The sequence below is a fragment of the Erpetoichthys calabaricus genome, chromosome 11, assembly GCF_900747795.2.
Source record: "Erpetoichthys calabaricus chromosome 11, fErpCal1.3, whole genome shotgun sequence".
Lineage (NCBI taxonomy): Eukaryota > Metazoa > Chordata > Cladistia > Polypteriformes > Polypteridae > Erpetoichthys > Erpetoichthys calabaricus.
In genome coordinates this window covers 44,617,823-44,641,379 of record NC_041404.2, presented here as the reverse complement: position 1 = coordinate 44,641,379, position 23,557 = coordinate 44,617,823, and the positions used below count along the sequence as shown (strand labels likewise).

Here is a 23,557-nt window from a genome sequence, read left to right as displayed (position 1 = left end):
TAGATAGATAGATAGATAGATAGATAGATAGATAGATAGATAGATAGATAGATAGATAGATAGATAGATAGATAGATAGATACTTATGTTTTCAGAGTTTTAAACAGAATTTTGAAATGAAATGAAATCTGTGAAAAAGGATGCCTGCTCATTACAGGATGGATACTCCTTTGGTGGGCAACAGCGTGTTTTGTGAATACACGGACAGCATTCCAACTCAACACATGAAAATATTTCAGATGATGTACATCTGCTGAGCAGTCAGGTAAAGGATATCAGAAAGTTATTTGAAATTTTAAGTTTTACACTCAGAGTTTTGGTGAATTTCTTCTGAAGTCTAACCCCAGAACTATTATCAATCTGTCTGTCTGTCTAAACCTTTATCTCATTAGACAGTTTACAAATATCAATATTCTTATCTGCATTTACAAGTCCATTTAATGTAATGACATTTATAATTATTTAACTTGTGTCGTTATTTGTGACAGATAGATAGATAGATAGATAGATAGATAGATAGATAGATAGATAGATAGATAGATAGATAGATAGATAGATAGATAGATAGATAGATAGATAGATAGATAGATAGATAGATAGATATGAAATGCACTATATAATAAACTAGCTATCCCCCACGGCTCTGCCCATGTAGTGAAACAGGACAGTGAGGAGGAACCTGCCCCGGGTCCCGCACTCCTGATGTCACGATTCCCCCTCCCCTTAGCCCATAGCCGCTGTCTCGGATTACCACAAATATATCACTCTTGCAAGCAAACTATGATTCTTAGTGCAATGAGAAAAGTTGCTAAATCAATCAGAATGGTCAAATAAATTCTAGAAAGTAACCCGATCTAAATCCGATAAAGAAGTTCTCTCATTCACTAGATAAGTGGATGTGAGGAATGCCCCGAGGCTGGTGCGTGAGTGAGGAGGGCCCCCTCCCCTCGGCCCACTGCATGTTTCTCAGATTTGCACAAATAAATTTGTACCACAAACGTACTATGATACATAGTGCAATGAGAGAAGTCGCAAAATCAACCAGAATGTTCAAGCAAATTATAGAAAAAAACCCGATCTAAATCTGTTATGTAGTTCTCTTGTGAAAAGCAGACAGACAAACAGACATTGAATCTGATAGATAGATAGATAGATAGATAGATAGATAGATAGATAGATAGATAGATAGATAGATAGATAGATAGATAGATAGATAGATAGATAGATAGATAGATAGATAGATAGATAGATAGATAGATAGATAGATATCAAATTTCAAATGTCTTATACGGTTTTTCTTATAAAAGATACAATACGAGAGATTCATATTTCAGTAACACTTTAGTTTAGGTACTGCAAAAATTCATCTATTACTCATTTACTACCATGTAATAGAACCTTAGCAAAGATGTCTTTTGGTCTTCATAACATTTACAAAGCATCAGTAAAGAGTTTCTTCATTTCTGTGCTGTGTGGTATATTGACATGTTAGTAAAATGGCTTGCTAATGTGAGGGATTCACAGGTCTTACATTTAATATGTAATATCAGGAGAAATGTGTCTCGGTTAAGCCCCCTCAAACCATTCCAAAGTGAAATTTTATTAGTCGGTCATATCGCAGAGATGGACTTTTCTGATTCTTTGTGTTATGACTACTGTAAGAAGTATATGATAAGGTCTTGTTACCTAGTAAATGAGTGATAGATACATTTCTGCAGCCCAAACTCAAAGTGATATCTTGCTATATTGTTAAAGTGTTACCAGTATTTGTTAAGCACACTATATGAAAGGCAGATATGGTGTTATATATTGCACATTTTGTACAGTTTTCTGTATTAATCTAAATTTTTACTTGCTGTAGCACCTCTAGTAAATCTTTTTATTGGTCCTTTCATATTTGTCTTGCTCAGCAATTTTCATGTCAATTATGAACCAGTGCTAAACTGGCAAAAAGGTGCCCCAAGGTGAGAGCACGACCCATAGGAATGAAAATCAAAAAAGAGATCTCCTCAATATCTTTTTGGTTTCTCCTAGACAGCAATGAGAAAGAAATCAAATGGAGACATTTTCTTTTGTCTCCTGCTTCTCAAATTTTTCTCCTGAGAAAAAAATGCCCCGGTATTCTCATAAGGGTCTCCTCTTGAGCTTCAGGAGTCATCTCAGCAAAGTCACACAATGGACTCAGATTTTGCAAGCAGTTTCTTGACATTATTGTGTTGCAGTTTCAAAGTATTTGCATTATGTTCTCATTAATATATGGTGAAATATATGGGCAGTTGTTTGTGGTAATAAAACACTTTACTGAGATTACAAAACTGTAGTCCTTCTGAATAATACCATTAGTTGCTTTAATTTAAATTGTTGTGCTACATTTTAAAGAAAAGGCAAGCAGTGTGGCATTGTGGTTAAGACTTTGGGTTTCAAACCCTAAGGTTGTGGGCTCAGATCCCACTACTGACACCTGTGTGACCCTAAGAAAGTCACTTCATCTGCCTGTGCTCCAATTGGAAAATCAAAAGAAATGCTCAAATGTTGTAAAACACCTTGGATAAAGACATCAGTCCAATCATAAGTAAAAAATATGAAGTCTTGAAAGAGATTAAAACCAATGCTAGAAAGAGACCTCACAAAATATACCATGCTTTTTCAAACCAAATTCTTGACTTTGGTTCCCTTTACCTCGGTTGAATCTCATGTCTTCTTCCTGTCTAAAGCTATGTTTCCTAAGGGATTTTAGGAGAAACATCTACAACAAAGTTGATTCTTAAATTAAACAAAAATTAGAATCAATTTTAAGTCTCATGAGCCATCAAAGATCAGAATTTGACTAAGTAAAATTTTCCTATAGGCACAGGTGGGATTAGGAACCACAGAAAACCTCACACCAAACAGAGGGCCATGCTGGTAACAAGATGGCAGCTTTAAAGCAGGGCCGTCTTAATGCATGGACACGCTGGGCAGTTGCTAATCTATGTATGTTGTGACTTGCTGTCAATAAATAAGTAATATATTTCACTAAACTATAAATATTTGTTATTGTGTTACAAGTGGACATTCGCCTCTGATTTAGTATCACGGTCATCTCTGCAACCTCACATGCCTGGATGTGTACTGATCTCACACACTACATAATGTAAAACCGTATATGTTAACGTCACGTCAACTCAATTCTCTGCAAAGAAATTTCTCAAATATTTGTGTTGAACACTTGATTAATAATAAATAATTCATAGTAATGGCAGGCAGGGTGGCACAGTGGGTGGTGCTGCTGCCTCGCAGTTAGGAGACCCAGGTTCGCTTCCCAGGTCCTCCTTGTGTGGAGTCTGCATGTTCTCCCTGTGTCTGTGTGGGTTTCCTCCTGGTACTCCGGTTTCCTCCCACAGTCCAAAGACTTGCAGGTTAGGTGCATTGGCGATTCTAAATCGTCCCTAGTGTGTGCTTGGTGTGTGTGTGTGTGTGTGCCTGCCCTGTGGTGGGCTGGCGCCCTGCCCGGGATTAGTTCCTGCCTTGCGCCCTGGGATTGGCTCCAGCAGGCCCCCGTGACCCTGTAGTTAGGATATAGCGGGTTGGATAATGGATGGAATTCATAGTAATTTCATATTGTGCCATCTCTGTCTGGTTTATTAATTGAGTATCATTTATATGTTGAAGCATTTGTGTTTTTCAAATGTCCAAACGTTTGTGTTGATTAATCTTTGCTGTACAGCATGCTTTTTAATGTTTAAACACTGACTTTGTTGGAAGTACCAATACAATAAATTTACGTTTAAGTTTATCAACCATTTACATTTTAATTCCTGTGAGTTATTGTGTAGGTAGCGTCCCCAGTGCACTGCTTTGCCCGGGGGCCTATAATGTTAAGATGCCTCTGCTTTAAAGTACATGCCAAGATTAGCTCTGGCCAAGTCAAAGAACCAATTCCATGGGTGATGTGCCCTTCCAATTTCTTCCAAAAACATAAGGCTAGAGTTTTTTTCTAGAAGCTTCCTGCTCCCCTGAACCATCTACTGCTAAATCTCCAAAGCTTTTCTGCATGCAGCCTTCACTATTGAGTGCCAGCACCGCCCCATACATTTCAAACAGTTCTGGAGCTATGTGCACTTTATGTGCCACCACTGCTGCTTGTTTCACTGGTTTTTTTTTCTACATATATGTAAGCAGGTCAGGCAACCCAGGAAACTACCCAGTCATCTGCTGTCTTCTCCCTTTGGGGAATATTGCATCCTGCCCCCCAGACTCTCATGGACATCTCTCACCCTGTCTTTCCATGGATATTTTACATAACTGTCTAATACATGACTAGAAGTGGGACGTTACAACCTTGAACATTTAAAGTGCTTCAATTGGAGGAAATTGGGGGGGTGTGCTCAGGAGGAAACACTGTGGGCGGAGCCTTTTTAGCAGAAGATTTTATTGCTGTTCAATACAATTTTTTTATTGGGTTGTCTATAGAAGTGCGCTCTCATTCTGAGAAACAAGTCTGACACCACAAGACCAACCCAAATAGCAACTCTTATTTCTTTATTAATTTAAATTAAGTTTTTAAAAGTGTAGCCACATAAATCTCTATATTCAGTAAGTTAATTGTACTACAGTTAGTACATATGAAAGTAAACTTCAGCCTGAAAAATTTTAAGTAACATTTACTAAGCAATCAATCTGACTCTCTCTAGATTTCTATGGAAGGGAAAGGCTAATGGACAGCCTGTTGATTCGAACACACAATCCACGTTGTACACCACTCCTGCTGAGTGCCCGAGATGAGCAGTTCCCATCACATTTATTATTTGAAAAGAGACAGCAGCCTGACAAAATACTTTAAATGAAATCGCGTCCAACTCAGCTGCTGCCTAGGCAGACAGTTAATGTCACTTTTAATGAGAAATGAGCTGGCGTCAAAGCAATTGCTGCTGCTTATAGGATGCATTTGTGCTTCGACTCATACGTGCAACTTCTGAATAAACAGATATTACTACAGCTTTCTTAACCTAAAGCTTGCACGAAAGCTGTAGACTTTATTAAATTAATGGTGACGTCAAGTTTATATACTCACATGAATTCTTATGAAAACAGAGTCAGTCAATGATGCCACATTCATGAGAACAAGAGCTCATTAAATGAAAACTAAATCGGCTCCAACTGCCATTCCTAGAATACATCTGAGTGCAATTATGTCTAAAAAAGGAGAGAGCGCTGATTGCGAGCTGAAAATCAAATATCTTTGTAAACACACACCAAAGAAATTCTAATTAGTCAAATAAAAACATTTTTAATGAGTACATTTTATGAGTCACAGCAAAAAGCTGTAAAAGCATGAAGCTGTTTCTTGCATTGGGATATCGGCTTATTATTATTTATCTTAATATTCCTCTCTTTGCTTTAAATGGATCAAAACATTTCAACAATGAAGACAGACAGACAGACAGACAGACAGACAGACAGACAGACAGACAGACAGACAGACAGATAGATAGATAGATAGATAGATAGATAGATAGATAGATAGATAGATAGATAGATAGATAGATAGATAGATAGATAGATAGATACTTTATTAATCCCAAGGGGAAATTCTATACTTCATATAGCCCGGAAGTACTACGAAGTCACAAGAACAGAAGACCCGAAGTACGTCCGGGCTGATCAAAGAACTTTAAATTTTCCATCTGACCCGGAAGTACTGGCAAGTCACGTAGACGGAAGAGCAGAAGCACTTCCGGGTCAAGGACTATTTAAATGACAGCTAAAGACCCAGCAAGCAAGCCAGAGTCGGGTGGAGATGGACAAAGCTTGCTGGGAGGTGTCGAGGAGAGAATTATGTTTGTAATTATTGTGATTTGTGATTTACTTGGCTGTTTAGTGTGGCTGTGGTGCTTAGAGGGCACTATTTGAAGAAGAAACTAAATAAATATCTTCTTGGTACTTTTATCTGGTGTCCTGAGTGGCTGTCTGTTGGGTTTAAAGGGGCAACAGTGCCACCTAGCGTCCACACTGTCAATATGTAAAAACCAAAGCCAGATAATCAATTGAATGGTTGGTGTAGAGGTTAGAAAGGTTACCTCTAAATCAAGAGGTTGCTGGTTCATTCCAGGTTTTCCCCGAATTTACCATTATGAGTAGTCAGCTGCTGTTATTATTACTATTATTTATTGTTATAACATGAAAAAAGTTTCCGTTTTAATTATATGTTCAACTTTTCTTGCCTCACATTTCCTGTCATCCTACATTTACCCAGATAGTTGTAGACACGGAACATTCATGAAACGTATGTTTTCCAAATAACATTATTTACCCTATACAACTCCACGCACCTCACACCCAGATAAACACACTTGAGCTGGGAGAACTTCAGCTGCGCCGGTGGGGGGTGGGATAGCAGGCTGCTTGTTGCTTGTGCCGATTGACACATTTGCAAAACAAAGACGCTGATGAAAAGGTGCAAAGGAATTTAAGGTGGCTCGGCATTACGACTTTTTTCATAGGCTTCAGGGATTCTAGAGTTAAGATTCTGTAACCTGAGGTTTCTTAAATGTGCCATAAGCAGCAACCGAGTAATGAGTGTGAAAAATTCTTACAAATGCAACCAGGACAGTAAGCAGCTGTTCTTGCTAGAAGTCTAAGCATTCAACAGGCTTTTCATTTTAATAAGCTGACTGGTCTCTGATTTGGCTTGGTCCCTGGATGGATGGAATGAATGAGAGACCCCTGGGCTGCTCTGTTAGAATTCATTTATGTCAGTCTTGCACTTCCTTGATATACCTCTTGGTCCAATGGGACATCATAGTACACGGACTGACTCTCCTGTCATGTTCAGACCTCATGCCCTCTGACCATTCTGTTTAGGTATAACTTATGTCTTTGAAACATCAACCAAGTCAGCTTTTCACTGTAGCCCTTGGGCTGCTCAAACTTGTTTTGTGTCCTTGCATTTTTACAATTAACATGCAGATGTCCCTAGTTCTTAGGTTATACTGGTTTTGGTCTGGTATTCCTTGAATGGAACGCACACATAACAAGATCTTATCTGTGTGACCTGGTATATGATGAGTAGAACAGGTTACCAATGTTTTTCTACATGCTTTTAATAATAATGTTATAAGTAAAATAGGGTAGTAAATCACAACATCTTCATGTCAGATGGCTACAGGTATGTTTTTGACCTTTGCTGTCAGGATACGTTGTGGCTTTTGTGGTCAGGATACATTAGGTACTTTGTACCTCCAACCGCTCTGCTGTTTATATCTCTCTATTATAATAAAAAAAACTTTTTATCCTGCAACAAGACGTGATCTTTTGAGGAGACTTTTTGGAAGGAAGTCCCACAAGACAGAGACTTTTAACATGAGATTCTTTCAAGTCACGTCATACTTACAACTTTTGGAAGCAAGTCTAAACGAGACAAGACTTTGTGCCAAGAGATTTAACCACGCCCGGGGACGGAAATAAAAGACAAAGAGTAGATGACAAAGTAGAACAGCATAAAGAATTCAAAAACGTTGGCTCAATACACATGCAGAGAAGGTTAGTGATAATGAAGGTACTAAAATTGAAAAGTCTCAAAAAATTATAGTAAAGATAGCAATTAGAAAAAGATTAGCGCAAACAAATGGAAATTATTACTCAGTGAAATAATGGAACAGCAAAAAGAGATCAAATATATTGTCCAGATTTAAACTTTAAGTCAGAGACTTGTAGATCATCTAATTCGTGTTGCCATCAGGGAAAAGTAGTGTTTCTTGCCAATGAAGAGGCGGATCGTGAGATTTGTTATTTGGTAAAATTGAAATCCACATACGCTGTCACGCTTGGGTCACAGAGTTGCACAGATACACAGGAGATTTTAGAGACAGAAACGTTATTCAGACACTTCAAACAGACGTAAGTCTCTTTTAGGAGTGAATCGAGATCCGTGTGTAGTTGGAGGGGACAGTTCCGTCTCTCAATTAGCGGGACAAGTTGTCTGGGGGAGAAGAGAGACAAGGCAGTGAGACAAAAGGACAGCTGCTGTACCGGCTTTTAAATGTTTGATGCGCTGCGCGAGATGCAGATCACGCGGTACAGTTGCAGCAGCAACAGCAGCAAGCCAGCAACTGATCGAGCAAAGAGAAGGTAAAAAAAAAAATCTGTATTCGTTTCCCATTGTATCACCGTTTAAGAGGGGGTTTCAGAAGAGCGACCGTGTCTACTTGGGGTGCGTTCAGCCCTCCTCTTCACAACGCGAGCGGCAGAGACGCGAAGTGGTTGGCGTGTAGTGCAGGCCAGGGGGGTTGGCGAGCGAAGCGAGCAGGGGGTGAAGCCCCCTAGTATATGTAAAGGTCATGTTATTTTCTAACCCACTTAATCCAGGGATCGTGAGGGGTGCTAGAGACTATCCCAGCTAGCATATGGCACAAGGCAGGAACAATCCTTGGACAGGGCACCAGTCACACCACACACACTCTAGGGCCAATTTAGTATTGCCATTTCACCTAACCTGCATCTCTTTGGATAGTGGGAAGAAACCGGAGCACCCAGAGCAAACCCAGAGAACATGCAAGCTCCACCCAGGGAGAACCTGGGACACGAACAAGACAGCAGCACTACCACTCTGCCACCATGCCGCATATAGAAAGGCTCTCCTTCAAATATGTAAAACTTAGCTTTTTTTCTCATTTAACTTCATTAGCCAGTTATCCACCAAATTCTGAAATCTGACAGATTCTTCTGTAGTGATGTATCACTATATAACATGAACAAATAAAACAATTACCTTCAGATCTCGATGGACGACTCCCATCTGGTGACAGTGAAGAACTGCCTCGAGGATCTGTTGAATGCAGTGGCTGGCAAAAAAATGAAATAAACTTGCGTAAGTTGCACATAAAAAACACATTTATGCAGCAGTTAAAAGGGATGTGCAGCATTAACAAACATTACATGTGTTATGTCTGTTTGCCCGTATTTCATTTTTTGCATAAATGTAGTGTTTATTAAAAGATCCTGCATGGCTAACACTGCATTCTTGGTGTTGTTAGTGTTGTGGTAATACTACTCAATAGAAATGGATGCAATGGCTGCCTCTTAGCCACTTTTATTGATTTTGCTTTCACTTTGCACCTTTTTCCTACACATCTTTTGATAACAAGAACACAAATTACAGGGCGGAGTGGTGGCTCTGAGGCTAAGGATCTGCGTGGTATTCTGAAGGTTGCCGGTTCGAATCCCCGTCACTGCCAAAAGAGATCTTACTCTGCTGGGCCATTGAGCAAGGCCCTTAACCTTCAATTGCTCCTGGGGCGCTGTACAATGGCTGACCCTGTGCTCTGACACCCAAGGGGTATGCGAAAACTAACAAATTCCTAATGCAAGAAATTGAACATTTGTAAAGAACAAAAAAAGGCAGTATCATAATAATGTTTAGGCCAGGGTTCTTCCCCATCTGATGTTTAAATTCCTTTATTTTTTTGCCTTTTTTGTTAAATTTCTGTTTATGTGTTTAATTTTTTTTATCCACGTATGTAATCTTGCTCTCCTGTGATTCTTGTATTTTATCAGCGGACCCCCTTAAGAGGCAGGGCCTCACTGCAAGGGATATAAAGGGAAGCTGGCAAAGTTCTTTGTGATTCATTGGATGCACCTTGGAGGAGTCAGGAGATCAGTTTGTGAATATTGCTAGATTCATTGGATTTTATGTTTTTTTTTTACTCTTTTTGTTTCTGTTTTAGGATAATGATTTAATATACTTGATTAATACTTGTTTAATTTCACATATCCTGTTTGGCAACATCTTTTGGCTCTTTTTAACTTTTTTGAGCATTTTATTATATGTTTCTGTTTTTGTAAATAAATCCTCCTTTTATAAAGATTCATTTGTCGCCCATCTCTTTACAAGCCAGAGGTTGATGGTAATCCACACCCTTGTGAAGCAGTCTAATTATATACCAGTGGCGGGCCGTCAGGGCCTGCAAGGCCTTCTCTGCTGGAATAAAAAAATATCTGAATCACAAACTGATGTTAATTATATTTTGTCCATGAATACTTATTAAATAATTCCAAATAATCTGTCTGCTTCCTTTCATAGCTTTTCCGATGGTTGTACTGCGCCTGCTTCCAGACATGTATTTTCATATTAAAGCATTTAACCAATCACATTTCAGCCATCATTTGTTGCCAGGAAAAGTCAAAGTCAAAGAAGTCTGCCAGGAGGCCTTCACGATCCGTTCTGCAGGCCCTCTAACACAAAATAGATGTCGATTAAACCGTTGCTTCAACCAATCAGATTTTGAGTTGGTTTCACTAGGGCGCTCTAGCAGGCGTACAGCAACGTCACCATATTCAGACCCGTTGATTGGATAGGAGGCCTTCACAATCCGTTCTGCAGACATTATATAAAGTTATTGTCTGTTTTTACCTGCATTATTATCAATATTTAATTTAATATTGTTTTTTGTATCAGTAAGGTGCTGCTGGAGTAAGTGAATTTCCCCTTGGGATTAATAAAGTATCTATCTATCTATCTATCTATCTATCTATCTATCTATCTATCTATCTATCTATCTATCTATCTATCTATCTATCTATCTATCTATCTATCTATCTATCTATCTATCTATCTATCTATCTATCTCTAACACAAAATAAATGTCGATTAAACTGTTGCTTCAACCAATCAGATTTTGAGTTGGTTTCACTAGGGCCCTCTAGCAGGCATACGGCAATGTCACCGTATTCAGACCCGTTGATTGGATAGGATGGTGTAATCGAAAAATCTGAATGAGAGCTTCATGGGGCAGCTGTACACATTGGTATGTTTGGCGGTGACCATTCCCGTGTCTACTGCTTCTGTCGAGCGGACATTTTCAGCCCTAAAGCGAATTAAAACTTATGTCAGAAATACGACAGGGCAGGTTCGACTTTCAGCATTAGCTTCGATGGCGATAGAAAGGGACTTTGTGATGGAACTGAAGCACACGGATAATCTGTACGACAGAGTAATTGAACTGTTTTTGAGGAAAGAGAGGAGGATGGATTTTGTTTACAAATAATCCGAATTTTTGGTGAGTAAAATGTTGCCATTTTCCTAAATAATATTGCAAGTTTATGAGTTATTATTGATGTTTTTTATGTGTGTTGCGGGCTGTAGCTGCAGTAGAAAGGAACTTGTTCACCCCTGGTTTGTCTATTCGATAAAGGCATTTATTGTGGCTACTGGAGTTATCTATCTGCGATGCAACGGCTCTTTATACTGTATTTCTGCATATTAAGATGGTTTTTATAACCATAAATTAGTTTTTGAGGGGTGGGTTGATTCAGACGGAGCACTACTGAAGGCCTAGGTGTGAAATGCACGGTCCGCCACTGTTATATACAGTATACACTTGCCCACCATAGAAATACCAATTAATGTCACACAGACCCACACACACACTTCCTCACTTGCCAACCACAGAATTACCAATTAGACCCCCACACATGCACACACCAACACACACACAGACACACGCTTCATTGGACAGATGTGAAGAAAGCACACAGAATCAAGGGTAGAACAGGAAGTGTGCAGAATGCTAGCCACGTCTGTGGAATCTGTGGTGCAGCAGTGCTCAGTACAGACAGAGTGTGCCATTCAAAACAGACACATCAATACCCAGAAATCACATTCATCACTCATTACACAGGTCAACAAGCATTTTGCTACTGGGATTCTTTCACCTGTACTTTAACAAACTTCACTTGCTGACTCCAAATCTGAAAACCGTTTTCGTCCAGCAGAACGTCCCACTTTTTTTACTTATGATGTTCCATGTCTTGGACAACTACGGTGACTGGACAGTAAAGGCGATGCGTTTCAGCATTTAAGAAATAAGTTTGGTCTCGAGAAAAGTGAAGCCAAAATTAAGGAAGGTGTTTTTGTTGGCCCTGAAATACGTGAACTGATGCTTAACGATGAGGTCAAAAGGAAACTGAAGATAACTGAATCAGCACCCTCATTCGTGCAGGTTGTCCAGAATTTTCTTGACAGGCACAGAGAAGAGAATTATACTGAGCTTGTGGAGAACCTGCTGAAAGTTGCAGCAGTAGGGGGCGCTATTGCTCCCTTGAACCCTCAGGTACCACGCCAAACACCAGGTAAAAGTGTAATACTTGTTATTTTTATTATAACAATGTGCACTAAGCACCCTCCACTCCACACTACTCATACAATATACAAACTCCAACTATAACACAATTCTCACTCCTCCTCTCCCAGATACTTAGCCACCCTTCCTCCCAACTCAGCTCAGTGTCTGGGCTTTCCCACAGTCCTTTTATATCCCCTGACCCAGAAGTGGTTCCAGCCCAACAATCCATAAGTCCTCATCACTTCCGGGTCAGATTAAAAATCCTTTTCTTCAACCCGGAAGCACGTTGTTCCTTCCAGTCATGTGATCATGACGCACTTCCGGGTTATAGGGCACGTAGCACTCTGTAAGCCTCCCTACAGCGGCTCCTGGTGGTCCCCACAGTATCCACCAGGGTTGTTTATAAAAACTGCAATGTCCATAATGCCCTGCTGGAATTTGGGGACCTTCCATGATGCTGGGAGGGCTCCATCTGGCAGCCTGGAGGTATGGACCGGAATATTTGGTCGGCCATCCCTCACAAAGTATATCAGCTTACGTGAGCCCGAACGCCACTGAAGATGTATTTTTTAAATTCTAATCTCCACTTTTTTCCACCAAATCTAAGCGATGTCAGAGATGAGTATGGGGAAAGATTTCATCAAGATATAAAGGTGATGGAAAACTGATATCGGGGAAAATTCACTCCGAGCATGATGGGTGACTACTGTTGGTTCTTGCAAAGAGAGACGGATGTGCAGTACAAGCGCAAAAGCGAGTGCCTCCATTTTTGGGCACGCTGACCTCACTTTTATATTGAGATAAATTGACAAAAATTTGCTTTAACGTGTCTCTGGTATCGTCTTCTGGTTTGTTTTCAGAATAATAATAATAATTCTTTGCATTTACAGTGATCCCTCGCTATATCGCGCTTCGCCTTTCGTGGCTTCACTCTATCGCGGATTTTATATGTAAGCATATTTAAATATATATCGCGGATTTTTTGCTGGTTCGCGGATTTCTGAGGACAATGGGTCTTTTAATTTCTGGTACATGCTTCCTCAGTTGGTTTGCCCAGTTGATTTCATACAAGGGACGCTATTGGCAGATGGCTGAGAAGCTACCCAACTTACTTTTCTTTCTCTCTCTTGCGCTGACTTTCTGTGATCCTGACGTAGGGGGTGTGAGCAGGGGGGCTGTTCGCACACCTAGACGATACGGACGCTCGTCTAAAAATGCTGAAAGATTATCTTCACGTTGCTACCTTCTGTGTGCAGCTGCTTCGTGAAGCGACATGCTGCACGGTGCTTCGCATACTTAAAAGCTCAAAGGGCACGTATTGATTTTTGACTTTGTTTTTCTCTCTCTCTCTCTCTCTCTCTCTCTTTGTCTGCTCCTGACGGAGGGGGTGTGAGCTGCCGCCTTCAACAGCTTTGTACCGGTGGTGCTTCGCATACTTAAAAGCCAAACAGCCCTATTGATTTGTTTGCTTTCCTCTCTGTTTCTGACATGCTCTGCTCCTGATGCACACTCCTTTGAAGAGGAAGATATGTTTGCATTCTTTTAATTGTGAGACAGAACTGTCATTTCTGTCTTGTCATGGAGCACAGTTTAAACTTTTGAAAAAGAGACAAATGTTTGTTTGCAGTGTTTGAATAACGTTCCTATCTCTCTACAACCTCCTGTGTTTCTGCGCAAATCTGTGACCCAAGCATGACAATATAAAAATAACCATATAAACATATGGTTTCTACTTCGCGGATTTTCTTTTTTTCGCGGGTGGCTCTGGAACGCAACCCCCGCGATGGAGGAGGGATTACTGTATATAGTGCTTTTCTCACTACTCAAAGCGCTTAGCAATTGCAGGTTAAGGGCCTTGCTCAAGGGCCCAACAGAGCAGAGTCTCTTTAAGCATTTTACAGGATTCGAACCGGCAACCTTCTGATAAACACATCAAAACAATTTTGGTGGGACTGAGTCCAAACTCCAGATATCGTGTTGATATATTATATTGATATTCAAAAGTGTCAAAACGTCAATGATGTGTATTTCAAAAACCTGACGTGCTAGCTTAATTCCAATTTCATACATGAAATCAGTGCAAAAAACTTTGATAAAGAGATGCTCTGAAGTTCCCAGAAGCAAACAAAAAATACTTTTTGTAGAGCAGTGTTATTTCTTTATAGAACAATCTGTAAAACTGAGTATTGTAGCGCCAAATGCCAGATGGATTCTTTACTCTTTACATGGCTCTTTTAGGTGGCTCGCTGTCCTTACAAGTTCTGCTCACTAACGCAGCACTAGATGGAATTCTTTTATGACTTTACAGACTTACAAGTTTTTTAGCGTCCCCGTCGCTGGCTCTGAAGCTGCTCATTTATGTGATGCTGATGCTGGTAGTGTCTCATCCTCAGGCTGATGCAACATGTAAGTGCCATTACACAGGGCTCCCTTTGGAGTCACTTTACCCAGCAACCACTTCCAGCTCCTTGAAATGGCACACAAACTCTTCAAAACGAGGGGGTGATCTTCATTTCTGCAGCGGTCATGCAGCCGATGACAAAGACACATCAGCAGTGATCTTGAGCACTTCATTGTCAGGTGACGCAGCAGGAATGTTAGGCGCTGCGCCGTCGTGGGGTGCAGCAGGGATGCTGTATACTACATTTTTGCACAGTGATCTGTCTTATTTATGTGGGCTGGCGAACCTCCTTGTCTGGAGTTGCAGCCGTACCGGTCTCTCAACCATCTTCCTTTACTAAACTGATGGTGCAAACGCAGTTCCAAGTTCGAATCTCAGCTTTGAGACTCTTCCTCCACTGCCGCTCTGTAAACCCTCCACAATCATTTACCCGCTCAGTTTTACCACCGGCTTTGCTTCGCTCTACACGCCTGGGGTCAGAGGCAACTCGATCCAAAACACTTTTCCCCAACTCCATGAGGCCAAAGCTGCACAAGCGATTGTGCAATCAGCCAATGGACTTCAGCAATGAGAGAAGATGCAGTGGAGCTGCAGATGTAGCAGTCACTCAGCTGTCTTCCTTCCTGTCCTGATGTTGCAAACTGTGTTCGAGATCCTGCAGACTCTCCAGCAGCTCCTCAGAAGCATTCAGCAGTTCCTTTCGAGTCTCCGCTGCACTCCACTGTTGGTCTTTTAATCGTCCAACTGATAAAACCAATGTACCGTGTTTCCCCGAAAATAAGACCGGGTCTTATATTAATTTTTGCTCCAAAAGATGCACTAGGGCTTATTTTCAGGCGATATCTTGTACAACAATATTCTTCTGGAATATAGTCATAACTCTCCACATTCAAACCCTGAATTTCTTGCTACTCTGGCCACTTTTAGGATCCTCCAGGATCGATGTGCGCGCTTCGATGTTTGATAAATGGTTCGATGTGGTGAAGCAAAATGCCGACATACAGATGCATTTGTGGTGCTTTGATATTCAAGAGTCGCATATTCCCAATCGTAATGACAAGATACATTTTAAAAGTCTCACATACCATCTTCTGTCACGTCTTTTTTTGCACCTTTGCAATACCGTCAGAATGTACGGCAGCCTATTTGAGCCACAGTGAAAAAAAAATTTTACTTTAAAAAAAAAAAGTCTATTTTACTTTAAACTCAAAATGTCCACTTTAACCTCATAGTTTACTTTATCATTAAAGCAGACCATCGTAAACGTCATCTTAAAACAGGCCCAGCTGTTAATCGCTACCCACTTCTGGGGCTTCCTCCTGACCTGACAGCAGCAATAGATCGCCACACAAAACACATTAAATTTATGATATTCCAGCTCTCTGCACATTTACAATTCTTAGATTTATACTTGATATCACTTTCATGATGAAATGCATTAAAATATGTATGTTACATTTTACAGATAAATAGTTAACTTTAACTTAAATAATGAATACTGCTAATAGTTACACATGTGGGGTGGCACGGTGGGAGAGCGGTAGTGCTGCTGTCTCGCAAGGAGTTATGTCCCTTGTGATCCCTGCCTGGAATGTGCATGTTTTTCCTGGTGGGTTTCCACAGTGGGCTCAGTTTTCCATCCAAAGACATGAAGATTTGGGGATTTGGTGAAGCTACAATGACGCCAGTGTATGTGTGTGCTTGTGTTTACCTTGCGATGAGCTGATGTCCCGTCCAGAGATTTTGTTTCTGTCTTGCGCCGATGTTGCTGAAATGGGCGCATCCCTGAATTGATGGATGTAATTATTAAACATCCTTTTCAGAGCTATTGTGGTAAGGTGTCCTCAGAATTTAATGGATGTTTTGGGCACACGGGTCGCATCGCATGAAGTATAAACCTGGCCTTAGGTGCCTTACTTTTCAGCTGATGATCTTGACTGGGGCTTATTTTTGGGGTAGGGCTTATATTACAGAGCAGCCTGAAAATCATCCATCCATCCATCCATTTTCCAACCCGCTGAATCCGAACACAGGGTCACGGGGGTCCGCTGGAGCCAATCCCAGCCAACACAGGACACAAGGCAGGAACCAATCCCAGGCAGGGTGCCAACGCACCGCAGGCCTGAAAATCATGCTAGGGCTTATTTTCAGAGTGGGTTTATTTTCGGGGAAACACAGTAGCACCAGCGCCGAGTGCCAAATTGATTATTTGTTCTTTACACCACACTTTTAGGTAGCTCAATAGCCTCAGAAGGACCGCTTGCTGGTATTCCTTTGTGATTCAGGAGGACTTGCCATTTTTATAGACTCCCCTCCAGATGGCACTGAAACTGCTCATTTGCATAATGAAATGCCAGCTCATACTATTTGTGACGCCATCGGTTGGCTGATGCAACATGTTTGTGCTATGACAGGTTAAAATCACTAGAGACAGGCTGGTAGACTCTGCTTTTTATATTTCTGATTTGATATAAGTAACAATATTCGCAAATAAAAACACACCTTTTATGACCATTGTTTACAATACTATATTAACAGTTTACTAAAATATTATTGAGATTACAGATACTGTAATGAATACAACTAGTAACCCCTACATTAGAACTTTAGAACACTTGACAAGAACACACCATTCAGCCCAATAATGTGCAACTAGATGTCCCAATCAGGCAGTTGTTATTCCAAGTGAAATCTCAAGGTGGCACTGTTTTACATTTCTGGCATCTGAATACAGAGGAAATGGAATTTCATTTGTATTGACAATCCTTTCCTCCATGGCCCCAGATGGGATTAAGCAGGTATGAAAAACAGATGTTGGGATGACATTCTCCTGGTATTTAGGTGTTGTGTCTTTCATGACTATCACAAGGAGTCAACTAATCTACGTGCCTGCTAGCACGTCAAGAGGACACCGAGGGAATATGTCAGCATTTTCGTTTGTAATGTCATCGAAAATATCAGCGAAATAAAAGCTGAATGTCATTACAAATTAAATTCAATGGCTAGGAAAGCTCATTCTGTCCCAAAATAAAAAAAATAAAGGCTAAAGGGATACTGCCCTTATTAAGAAGGCTTAAAACAGACCTTGATTAATTCCTTCTGCAACACTTCATTGCCCTCTGCCTTTTGATACACTGTTTCTAAAGGCCCAAAGCACTGACTGAGCCACTGAGGAAGCTCAGATAAAGATATCCACTAACTAAAAGGGTGAAGCGAACCAAAATGACTTCCAGCCAGTGCTCTAAGACAGGGGTCACCAACTCCAGTCCTGTAGGACCACCATGGCTGCAGGTTTTCATTCTAACCCTTTTTTTAATGAGTGCCCTGGTTGTGTTGCTAATTAACTTCTTGTGAATTCATTTTAATTGACTTCTCTTTTAAGATTTGTTTCCCTGAATTTCTTCATTGTTCTTCTGATTTTCTTCATTTATTTCCTTAAATGGCACCCAAAGAGAAATGAAATGTGAAGTGAGCGAGCCAACAGAAGACCAACTAAGTTAGGGCCTCAAACTCCAACCAATCACTCCAACCAGTTGCTTAATTAGGAGCCGATTCTCGTGGTTAATTAAACCCATTCTTTAATTCCATGGCTTGTTGCTGCTCTAATTTTCTCTTTCTAAGAGCAGTGGTAAAATGTTTTGTGGACCTGAGCAGATCAACATTCCTGAGACCTTCATCTTTCTTTATTTTCAGATATTGAATGATGGACACCAGCTGTTTTGGCTCATTTTGTATCTCATTATTGTTTGCCTGCTAATTAAGGAAAAAGAAACAATTAAGGGGTCCGAGTCTTCAAGAGCAAGTCAATTAAAACGAATTCAAAAGAAGTTAATTAGCAGCAAAAACAGGTCACTCATTTAGAAAAGGGTTAGAATGAAAACCTGCAGCCACAGTGGTCTTCAAGGACCGGACTTGGTGACCCCTGCTCTAAGATACCAGAAACTGTATATTCAGGTATGGTTAATCAGGCCGCTAAAGACCCATCCTTAACCTCTTCAGCGTTACATTTTTTCTCAAAAAAACATTTTTATTTAATCTCATTTTTCTACTGTAAAATGTGTGAAATATTAAAGCTAGAAAGTCAGAAGTGTAAAAGGTACAGTATAATGATACAAATAATAATAATAATAATAATAATAATAATAATGAATAATAACACACATGTGGTGCAGTGGTAGCACTACTGCCTTGCAGTAAGAAGATCATGGGTTTGCTTCCGGGGTCCTCCCTGTGTGGTAGAGCTTTGAGTAGTGAGAAAATCCATCCATCCATCCATCCATTATCCAACCTGCTATATCCTAAATACAGGGTCACAGGGGTCTGCTGGAGCAAATTCCAGCCAACACAGGGCGCAAGGCAGGAAACAAACCCCGGGAAGGGTGCACGCACACACACACTCACACATCAAGCACACATTAGGGACAATTTAGGATTGCTAATGCACCTAACCTGCATGTCTTTGGACTGTGGGAGGAAACCCACGCAGACATGGGGAGAACATGCAAACTCCACTCAGGGAGGAGCCAGGAAGCGAACCCTGGTCTCCTAACTACGAGACAGCAGCGCTACCACTGCGCCACCGTGCCGCCCATGTAGTGAGAAAAGTGCTATATAAATTTAATGAATTAGTATTACAATAATATGAAATGAATAATAATAATAATAATAATAATAATGTCCCTGTACAACCGGTGTCAGAGCTTGGTCCACATTGCCGGCAGTAAGTCGAACCCGTTTCCAGTGAGAGTTGGACTCCACCAGGGCTGTCCTTTGTCACCGATTCTGTTCATAACTTTTATGGACAGAATTTCTAGGCGCAGCCAGAGTGTTGAGGGGGTCCGGTTTGGTGGACTAAGGATTGGGTCACTGCTTTTTGCAGATGATGTTGTCCTGTTTGCTTCATCAGGCCGTGATCTTCAGCTCTCTCTGGATCAGTTCGCAGCTGAGTGTGAAGCGGCTGGGATGGGAATCAGCACCTCCATATCTGAGACCATGGTCCTCAGCCGGAAAACGGGTGGAGTGCCCTCTCAGGGTTGGAAGCGAGATCCTGCCTCAGGTGGAGGAGTTCAAGTATCTCGGGGTCTTGTTCACGAGTGAGGGAAGAATGGAGCGGGAGATCGACAGGTGGATCGGTGCGGCATCCGCAGTAATGCGGGCTCTGCATCGGTCTGTCGTGGTGAAAAAGGAGCTGAGTCGCAAGGCAAAGCTCTCAATTTACCAGTCGATCTACGTTCCTACTCTCACCTATGGTCATGAGCTATGGGAAGTGACCGAAAGAACGAGATCGCGAATACAAGTGGCTGAAATGAGTTTTCTCCGCAGGGTGTCTGGGCTCTCCCTTAAAGATAGGGTGAGAAGCTCAGTCATCCTGGAGGGGGCTCAGAGTAGAGCCGCTGCTCATCCGCATCGAGAGGAGTCAGATGAGGTGGCTCGGCATCTGATCAGGATGCCTCCTGGACGCCTCCGTGGTGAGGTGTTCCGGGCACGTCCAACAGAGAGGAGGCCCCAGGGAAGACCCAGGACACATTGGAGGGACTATGTCTCCCGGCTGGCCTGAGAACGCCTTGGGATTCTCCCCGGAAGAGCTAGAAGAAGTGGCCGGGGAGAGGGGAAGTCTGGGCATCTCTGCTCAAGCTGCTGCCCCTGCGACCTGACACCCGGATAAGCGGAAGAGGATGGATGAATAATAATAATAATGATGTTAATACCAGATATCATCAATAGCTACTGATTCCCATCTGTCTGAACGGGAAAACCGCTTAGGTGTAAAGTCATTTAGCCAACACTGTTCAACATAACAGTTCATCTCAACAACAATGGCTTTGGTCATATCATCATGAATAAATATCTTCAAGTAAGACAGTGGATCTTGGCTGTCAATGTTCACTTTCATTCCTGGCTGCCCTTACAAAATAAAAATGAGCTGTTGCTGGTTTATTTGAAGCAGGGTCAACAGAAACCCAAACTCGTGCATCACTTTTGGATTTATCACAATTGTTTTCAGTTTCACTGTCTGTTTAAATTTCATATTCATCGGTCATTGTCATAGGTGCTGATGAGAGGCTCCTCAACATCACTGCTTATATGACTGTCAAGAGTGTGCAACACCTGGGCTGCTGAAAAACGTTTCTTACGAGATGCCATTATGAGGCTAGGAGAGGAGGTGTCTACACTGTTGCCCAGGTTATGCTCGGGCCTGATGCTTACGCAAAACACACATATATTGTTGCCTGCATAATGCTTGGGACTAATGCTGTTACCGTTTTTACAGCCCAAGTAATCCTCGGGTTAAGTGCGGATGCGAGGCACATCTATACAGCTGCCCGAGTGACACTTGGGACTAATGCTTTTAGCACTGTTTTCAAAGTCAGAGTAATGCTCAGGTCTAATGCAAGAAGGTTAGTTAGCGTCCAATAGATGTTAAGGTTAGTGGCAACGGATGAAAGAGAAGGTGCTTGGAATTATTTAGGGTTTTACTTAGTATTAGAGGCAGGGTTAATATAAGAGGAACTGCATGATGCTGGGAGACATTCAGGGTTAAGTTTAGGGCTTGTGTTAGGGTTAATATCAGGCAAAATACAAGATGGAGAAGGTGCTGGGGTTGGAATTAGAGTTAGTGTTACCATTAATGTAAGGCACAAAATTGGATTGATTAGGTGTTGGGAGTCATTTATGGTTAGGGGTAGAGTTAAGGTAAGTGTTCCCATTAAATTAAGTCACACTATAAGATGGAAAAGGTGCTTGGAGTTTTTAGGGTTAGGGTTAGAGTTATGGTTATTTTTACAATTACTTTGATGCACAATACAAGATGGGGAAGATTTTGGGAGTCATTTAGGGTCAGGGTTACAGATGGATATTATGAGACATGAGGTGTCTGACGGTTATTGTGACATGGGATAAAAGTGATCAGTTCTCTGCTCGCTTCAGCTACCTCAACCACACCTCACCAGAGAAATGACAAAAGAGGCACTCAAGTCAGCAAAGCACCACTCATCAACTCTCAACTCTCACACCACGACTCACATCAGAGCATTTTGAGTTAGGAGAACTCCATACACAGACACACACATGTAAACGGTAGTTTTCAAAAACCCAGGTTTCTACCTTAACATGGTTACTCACCTCATCACGATTTTGCATGTACTTGTAAACGCACTTCTTATAACACATTGTGTGCCTTGAAACGGCCACAGTCAGTTTGACGTCTTGTCCGTTCTCACACACAAACACCTCTTTCCTACTGGTACTTGTCAGAGAGCTGTCAGCAGTATTAGCTGAACATAAGAAGCACTCACTGAGCAGCCGGTTATTTCAGAATGACAGGTGGGCCTCATAAAGTGGGTACTTAGTAAAGATTAATAAAATAATTTCCACTTAAGTTTAAATGTATTGTTTCAACAAAAATGTTACAGCTCCCCATACCAATGACATGTCAGATTTCCAAGCTGAAAAACCCACTTCTTGTATCTGCTGCATCCTTCCTCCTAAATGCTTCACTATATTTACTATATGGATGTTTTTTCAAGTAACCATTGAACTCCTTCATACTGCTGGAAGGTTCTCCCAATACCTACTGGGTCTACACCACATTGGTTTAGTTTTGTGTATGAAATCCATTATGATTTTGAGAAGCACCCCGAAGCACCACATACCTGTTTGCTAAATATAAAGACTTGTGTGAGAATTTCATTTTAGCCATTTATTACCTTAGCTCAGGATGCTCGATCCCGGAGGGCAGAGTAGCCAGGCAGCTTTGCAAGATGTCATTGCAGACATTGTGGCCTTTAAGAGGTCAACAAGTTTTCCTATTCAGTCTCCACCACTGATTCTCAGTAAAACCTGGAGGAATTTCATACTTGATCTGCTTCAATTCACACTGAAAAACTGTGGAAACCACTAGGCTAAACCTCAAAAGACACTATATAAAACCACCAGCTTCCACTACTAGGGTTATCATATTTTCCAAGCCAAAAAAAGACGATATAAAAAAGGAACGCTTTTCCACTTTGAGTTTTTCTAGCAGTGGCTGTTTGTAATTACTGCCATAATGTGTGCACCGCACCGTTTGAGAAACACTAATCTACGGCACTGCTGTTGTTAAACATTATATGTTAGGTAAAAGTTTTTATTAAATAGATATTTATTTATGTGCCCCAGTAAATAAATAAAAAAGTATCATCAATATACTAATAATACAATTGTACATTAGTTGAACTGACCACAGGTGGACTCCCAGCATGGTGAAGAAACATCTCGATGATGAGCAAACAGAATGGCAAGCACCTGAGCCAGCTATCAAGCGTCAAAGTAAGGGGTCTGAATACTCGAGTCAATGGGAATTTATTGAATGTTTTAATCTCAAGAATTTTGCACAAATTTTTAAAATCATTTATTTTATGTTTTGGTATTGAGTGTTGCTGGACGTGGGGAAGAAATAAACTTAAATGATTTTAGCACAAGACTGCAACATAACAAAATGTGGAAAAAAGTGAAGGGGTCTGATTACTTTCTGAAAAGACTTTAGATAGATAGATAGATAGATAGATAGATAGATAGATAGATAGATAGATAGATAGATAGATAGATAGATAGATAGATAGATAGATAGATAGATAGATAGATAGATAGATAGATAGATAGATAGATAGATAGATAGATAGATAGATAGATGTTATTCAATCTTTTCAATATAAATCACAACAGTAAACCAATGTCAATCTTAAGTCTACACAAAACATGTACACACATTCCTAATGATGATATCCTGTTTCAAACCATTACATACTCATATTTTTCTTGGAATAAAAAATATATTTATATAAGCCCTCCCATTGATTCCACCCTCCAATCCCACTTATCCTTATTATTATTTATTATCCCAATTTATAAATAAGTAAAACTATAAACTCAGAGCACAAATTGCAAATTATCATCATCATATTTACAAAGTGCATTATTCATGCACCACAATTCCTTAAACTGTACTAAATTATTCGTAGACTTATAAAAATTAAAATCCACTAATATTCTACTTGGGTGGCACGGTGGCGCAGTG

At 40.7% G+C, this 23,557-nt stretch overlaps 1 protein-coding gene across 2 annotated transcripts in view; it reads right to left on the bottom strand.

The window, feature by feature from the left end:
- Positions 1–23,557, bottom strand: part of camk2a (calcium/calmodulin-dependent protein kinase II alpha) — a 432,468-nt gene that overhangs the window by 114,503 nt on the left and 294,408 nt on the right. For both annotated transcript variants that reach the window (XM_028813039.2, XM_028813038.2), the window contains exon 6: positions 8,750–8,822. In XM_028813039.2, coding sequence (XP_028668872.1) covers positions 8,750–8,822 — 73 coding nt within the window. The remainder of the gene's footprint in view (positions 1–8,749; positions 8,823–23,557) is intronic.